Source organism: Nerophis ophidion, linkage group LG12 (assembly GCF_033978795.1).
Source record: "Nerophis ophidion isolate RoL-2023_Sa linkage group LG12, RoL_Noph_v1.0, whole genome shotgun sequence".
NCBI lineage: Eukaryota > Metazoa > Chordata > Actinopteri > Syngnathiformes > Syngnathidae > Nerophis > Nerophis ophidion.
The window spans coordinates 54,187,574-54,194,992 of NC_084622.1; the positions used below are offsets into that span (position 1 = coordinate 54,187,574).

The following is a 7,419-nucleotide window of genomic DNA, read 5'->3' on the forward strand; positions in this document are numbered from 1 at the left end:
AAATGAAATTAATAATCGGCCATGCAACGTGCATGCAAATTCTAAAGCTTGTGACCTTGAAACAGGTGGAGCCAATGAGTGAAAAAACAGAGCAGGTCTACTAGAAATTTGGGATGTCACTATAGTTGCTACTTTTTTTGACACAATGCTGGTATGCCTAATCAATGAACTCTGTTTAAAAAAAAAAAAAAAAAAAAAGAGGGCATATGATTTCCGTGTTAATGTGACCGACGGAGTCTCATAATTAGCCAATAAAACGGAATCCGCTGTTAATGCAAAATATTAGAATTTGAAATAAATGTGACAGATTCATTGTGAGGAGAAATTTGTTCGGGAAAATATATCCGGTAGCACTCATTTATCAGTGAAACACTCCCTCAGCCTTGTGTTGGACTAAACAAAATCGAGGCAGTCGTTTGCAGGCAGTCACAGCGACTAAACTAATGAAGCTAAAGCTAGCAAGAACAATCCATGCACCCACAAGACATCTCATCTGCCTGGGTTGTTGTGAACGACCCCATCGATGTTACAATAATGTACAAAGAGCACTTGCAACTTGAGAGGCTCTCTTTTTAACAGCCTCATGAGAGTTTTCCTCTTTTCTGACGAGCGCGGTGCACCACAGCACCAACAAAATAAAGGTACTTTGCACAAGCATAATGTACTGAAAGCAATGTTATGTTTGACCTAAAATACTGGTCAAAATTGTCCAGAAATGTATGTTAACTTATTTTACACAAAAGCACACTAAAATGGTGGTAAAATAACTGTAAAAGGTCAACAAAAAAACTTAAAAATCCAATTAAAATGGGAAAAACTTTTGAGTTTTTATATTGCTATTATTTAAATGTATTGTAATTACTATTTTGTTTTTGCTTGTAATTTGTTACTATTTTATATACAGCTTTTTTAAAACAATATTAATTTGGGTTTTGGTGGTATCAAAAATACTTACGGTTGAATAATTGTGCAATTAATCATGATTACAATATCAAAAAGATTTTATTTTTGCCATAATGGTTCAGCCTATCCCTACTTGTTTGCCCTTGTTGATAAACACAATCAAATGGGTCTGTCTGTGAAAGTACCTTCACATAAAAAAATCTTTACAGTAGATGACAGTTAAACTTTGCTTTAAAACACTTCATATGCACCTGGTCTGCCAGAGAATAAGACTTAGCAGGATGGATCAATGTTGTCACTGTTTCCCTCTATTAAGCAAGGGGTTCAGACTCTTCTTTCAAAGAAAGCGTGTAGTGACAAATAAGGGCCAAGAGATTTCAATGTTAACGCCCTATCGCAATAATGCACGTTAATACTTTCTAGGGGTGTCACGCACAATGGAGAGTGACTGGCTACAACAAACATCGTCAAAGCAATCTTCATTCTGACAGAAGTGCTGGCATGACATAGCAAAATTTCAACATCAGAAATAATAAAGTGCTGCTGAGCGATTTTTCCGAAAATTTTTTGTCACACAGAATTGTTTGACAAGTGGTGAGTCCCACTTACCCACTGTCTCAGTGTGGGTTAGGAACCTATAGAATGTTTTGCTTCAAATACTAGCAGAATACCCCATTTTAACTTCTTTCAAAGTAAATGTTATAAAATGGCAAAGGACAAACCAGAAGTTTTGCCACCTGTAACCTTCAAACAAAGTGAAAGGTTATGTATAGAGGAAGTAGAAAACATGCAAGAGATAGCAGAAGACAAGAAACTACTAACCGCTAAACTAGCTGGAACGTAAAGAAGCAGAAGTGCTTTACAGTTCACACAAAAATTCAGTGCAGAGTAACAAGCTATTAACAGAAAATTAGCAAGTAAATTATTAAGAGCTAATCGAGAATAATACAACTCACAAAGCAAGGAGTCTGATTGTAAACATCTGTAAACTGCCATATTTGGAGACCAAATTAACCACTGATGTACTAATGGTAGTACACCCATTCAAATGCAACTAATTTGTATTTCTTGTATAGTTTATCATAACTGACTTGTAACTTTACATATCCAGGGATGAGAATATTCCGCCGATTTTAGCTCCGCCAGGGTCATTTATATAATATAATATATAATATAATGCCAATGTGTGAAGGCACCAGATTGGCTAGCTCTGTCAGCTGACATCGACCAATGACATTGCCCGTTACAGGCGTCTGCACGCGTCGTTTCCCGACTATCTAGTCCCTGATCCTCAATTATTTTGAGCGTTTCTAAACTCGTATTCTGTTTATATTGGTTGTGTTTATCGGTGACTAATCCGGAAAGAATGCAGTAGCTCTCAATTAACACGTTTCTTTATTGACGAAACAGTTTCAGACATGGTTAAGCTTATTCAAGATAGGAATGCTTCATTAGCGAAATATATCGATAAGGGCGTGAGAAACAAGTGGAACTGGGCATGGCTCGATATATCTATCAAACAAGGTGAAGATTAACAACAATATCATAGAAGTAGACGAACTGATCAGCGATTTCATTGCAAAGTGCGATGAACCAGGACGTGCTTATATTGCAAGGACATTGTGAACTATGGATCTCGGGGAAAGGTGGCACTCTTTGACTACGCGAAATCGGCAAGGCATCTAAGTAAAGTGAGTTCACGGAGAAGGATTCTGGTTAATCCATTTGTAGGCCTATTTTTGTCTATAATCCAAAAGTGTGCAATAATTTGATGTATGTGTAAATGTGTATACATAAATTTCATCACGATACATTTTTATGAAAATATTTGCTAATAAATGTGAAATTCTGGTCAGGAGAATATTGTTAGATTTTGACTCAAAATAGCAGGAAATGCATCCTAAGCTAACATACATTTCAAAATTTTTCGGGGAGGGCATGCTCCAGACCACCCTAGCAGGCGAGTGCATTGAGTGCAATCTGGTGCGGCCGTAGTGCGGCCTTCCGCAAAGTGGTGATTTAGGATTAAAACTTTTTCAGCGGATTTTGTAAATCTTCATTCCAATCCCTGCATATCAAAGTTAAATATAACAAATAATAAAAATAAAATATACTTGTCAGAAAAATGTTCTACATTATAAAAATCCCCACTAAAAGCAATATAAGTTCTGTTTCTGTTAGGGAGGGGTATGGTGACCCTCAAAAATGCCGATCAAAAAATTAAAGGGGCAGTTTGCAACCTTTTTTATGCAGATGGCTAAAGGGCGCCAACTTTCCAATGTATTTTACACAGTATATCTCACCCTCTCACTGCTTATTGTACGTATTTACATCATTACAAAACACATGCATTAGCTTTAGGTGTTTGCTAATGATAGCAAAATTTGGATCGCTGTCATTTAATGTATTTTCTATCATAACAAGACTTCACTAAAATTGTTTGCTTCTCTTGGGCTGCTTTTGTACATGGACTCGGTCCCTGCGCATGCGTGGTGACCAGACCGGGTGAGTGACTGCTGTTAACACCATAATATTTTATTACATAAACTTTGTAATTGTTAAAAATATAGACAAATGTGTTCTGCACTAATGGTAACATAATCTCGCCGGTAGTGTTTGCTTTGAAAATGTTGTGTGAAAAAGTTGCAAATAGCACCTTTAAATAAAATGGGCAAGTAGTTATTGTGACAAATTCAGTTATCATTATCGCATGATTGTTGAATCTGGTCAAAAAATACTTTTACACATACACTATACTTAATATACTTAAAATATTTTATTATCTACTTTTTTTGAGTAGATACACTATACTTTCTTGGCTGAAAAAACATTAAATGTTACAGCTTCATCAGCCATACGGGATTTACCTTTGTTGAACGTACCTGTTTCAAAGCGACACTGGCATTTATATAATGGTTGTTGAGACAATAATAAGTAAGTAAATATTATTTATAAAGCGCTTTTCACAGATAAAATCACAACGTGCTGTACAAAACATAGGTGAAGTACATCAATTCAATTTAAAACAGGTTAATATCAAAAGGATACACAGTGGATTAAAAATGATAAATGGTGCATTAACTAAAAGCTTTACTAAAAAGAGAAGTCTTCCAATACAATACAAATGTCATACCCAATCTAACTTGAATAACACACTGTGTTATACAAGTTAGATTGGGTATGACATTTGGTCAGTGAATGATCCATATAGTAGAGATTTACTCAAAAGTGCTTTGCGCGAGTCCACCATTTTAGTCAATAAGCTCTTTTTTTCTCTGTCCTCTTGCTGTGGGGCAGACTTGCTCGTACATGCACATGCGTCCTCCGCTGTTACCATTTCTGATACAAAGTAGCATAAAGTTCTAATGTGTAGACTCTACATGGAAATGTTATAAACTACAACATGGATGTCGGGAAGAAGACGCAGTTGAAGTGGAGGGTCATAAATAAGAGCCTAAAAAAAACGGTGCATCCTGACGAGACGGTTAGAAAGCAGGTTGCAGATGGTCTGTAAAATGTATTGTGCAGAATTCTGACCAAATAACTACCAATACATGTTATGTAGACCACAAGGAAGGATTTTAAATGTAGAAATCATAATATGATCACACTTTAATTATGCAAGCGAGTCACCTGTGATTTAACCAATGTACAAATTATGATTAATTTAATTTAAAGAAATCATTTGTCAACCCAGTATGTATTTTCCCCCGGATTTCGGATGTGTACAATCTGAGTACTTGCTTTGTAAATAAACTAAATTAGAATTCTTAAGTATCAAATGTCATCAAGTATTATAAACGTGTTACCCACTGAGCGAAAGCAGGAGCAGGCATTTTAATAAAAAGTTGGCTGCTATGTTAGTTTGGAACACCAAGAAATAAGTGCTCAGAAGTGTAGGTTGAAGTGTGTTACAACAGAAAGTTATTAACAGGAAATTAACAAATCTATTATCCTCTCTCTTGGCTCGTATTCTAACAACCGGTGGTCAACATTGTTGGTCGGTACACATGTAAAAGGGCAGATTGATCAAAAAATTGGTGGTGCCAATTGGTATCAGTTTATGATCAATACTGGAATGATTAGGTCTATTTTTTTCATATTTTTATTTTCTCAAACATTTTGTTCCTTACATCCATCTTTTTCCGCTCATTTGATGTCGGAGAGCAGTAGAGAACCCCAGACTTCCCTTTCCAAAGCTACTTCGTCCAGCTCCTTCTGGGGGATCTCGAGGTGTTCCCAGGCAAGCCGGCAGACATTTTTTCCCGTCCGGGGGGCATCTTGACCAGATGCCCAAACCACCTCATCTGGCTCCTCTTGATATGGAGGAGCAGTGGCTTTACTTTGAGCTCCTCCCAAATGATGAGCTTCTTACCCTACCTCTAAGGGAGAGCCCTGCCAACCCACGGAGAAAACTGCCTATACTCGTGATCTTGTTCAGTCATTAGGATTGGAATGAAGATCGACCAGTAAATTGAGAGCTTTGCCTTCCCACTAAGCTGCTTTACTGTAACTGATCTGTACAGGGTCTGCATCACTGCAGACACCGCACAGATCTGCTTGTCAATCTCATGATCCACTCTTTCCTAAGCACTCCACCTTTTTCCGGGTGAGAACCTTGGACATGGACTTGGAGGTGCTGATTTTCATCCCAGTCGATAAAAATTTGGCTGCGAACCGATCCCATGAGACCTGAAGATCCTGGCCAGACGAAGCCATCAGGACCACATCATCTGCAAAAAGCAGAAACTTAATCCTGCAGCCACCAATTCTATTCATAAAAGTTGAAAACATAATTGGTGACAAAGGGCAGCCCTGGCGGAGTCCAACACTCTCTGGTTAACTGATCTAACTTACTGCTGTCAATGCGGACCAAGCTCTAACATGGATCATGTAGGGAGCGGACAGTGGGATACCCCATACTCTAAGCATTTTCCACAGGACTACCCGAGGGTCACGGTCGAATGCCTTATCAAAGTCCACAAAGCACATGTAGACTGGTTAGGCAAACTCCCATTTACCTTCAAGTACCTTGCCAAAAGTAACCGTTGGTCCACAGTTCCACAACCAAGACGAAAACCAAACTGCTCCTCCTTTATCCAAGGGTCGACTATCGACCACCACAGATTACCCAGGAACTACTTCTTCTTAGGAAGACGTGTAGGTGGGATTGAGGAGGTCTTTTATGTATTTCCTCCACCGATCCACAACATTCTGAGTTGAGGTCAGCAGCACACCATCCCCACCATACACAGTTTTGACCGTGCACTGCTAAATGTTATTATTTACAAAATCTGATCATTCAGAAGGACGTTGAGGGGGAAAAAAACTAAAATGGATAGTAGATGGTAGTTTTTGCTTTTGTTGTTGTGTATTGACTTTTTTATCAACAAATACATTTTATGTTTAAAATAAATATTAAAATAATGAACTACTTACAATAGTTTGCTGATATAAACACAGCAATAGCACTCACCATAATGGTATTGGTGTATTTCATTCATGTAAGATGGGACTTGTCAGCAAAACCTGATGAAAACATCCTTACAAAATGCGCTTTAAAGCATATTGCTGAGCAATAGGGACAAATGGTCTCAACATTTTTATGGACTGACAGCACAGCTCACAAAAAACATAAAATGCGACAGAACCAAGACATTTTGTTGTGCTTTTCTTTTTTTGCAAATGTTTTGCAAATAGACCATAATAGCAAGTCGCCACCACACTACTGTTAAGTGGGAAACATCCATCCATCCATTTTCTACCGATTATTCCCTTTTGGGGTCGCAGGGGGCGCTGGCGGCTATCTCAGCTACCATCGGGCGGAAGGCGGGGTACATTCTGGACAAGTCGCTATCTCATCGCAGGGCCAACACAGACAACATTCACACACTAAGGCCAATTTAGTGTTGCCAATCAACCCACGCATTCACGGGGAGAACATACAAACTCCACACAGAAAGAGCCCGAGCCTGGGATTGAACCCAGGACTGCAGGACCTTCGTATTGTGAGGTAGACGCACTAACCCCTCTGCCACCGTGAAGCCAGTGGGAAACATAAAATAAATAAAAAGCCATTAACTTGCCAATCAGATTTCTTAGTTTAATGCTCCGGCTATCTTATGCCTGCTCGGTTTATGCTTAATGCCTTTTCTATCTCTTATGCAAATGAGATGAACTGATTCCAATCATCTCGTGGTAGTGGCGGGTTTGTCCTTCCATTGCCAAAGTGTTCTTGTGAATTGCCTCCATAATTATGTATCTTTGTCTTTTTGTAAAAGAAACATGAATGATGGTGTGACTTGTCAAACACGTGCATGACATTGTCTTTCCTCCCACTTACAGGCGTAATCAATCATTCTCACCCCATGCATTTCTAGGTAAGGGAGAACTAAGGGATACCCTCATAATCCATTCTGTACCCCCTGTATTATTCTTCCCCCTCACTCTTGCTCTTTCTTTGCCTTGCACTGGGCTTCTTTTTGGAGTCGGGTGTTTTGGCGGTCCTCAAACTCA

The 7,419-nt window shown here is 38.6% G+C and overlaps 1 protein-coding gene across 4 annotated transcripts in view; it reads left to right on the forward strand.

Annotated features, from left to right (window-relative positions):
* Positions 1-7,419, forward strand: part of nap1l4a (nucleosome assembly protein 1-like 4a) — a 32,067-nt gene that overhangs the window by 23,356 nt on the left and 1,292 nt on the right. For 2 of the 4 annotated variants that reach the window (XM_061917744.1, XM_061917745.1), the window contains one exon: positions 7,249-7,283. The exons of the other annotated variants lie outside the window; for them this stretch is intronic. In XM_061917744.1, the coding sequence (XP_061773728.1) occupies positions 7,249-7,254 (6 nt within the window). In that variant the 3' untranslated portion in view covers positions 7,255-7,283. The remainder of the gene's footprint in view (positions 1-7,248; positions 7,284-7,419) is intronic. 4 annotated transcript variants of the gene reach the window in all.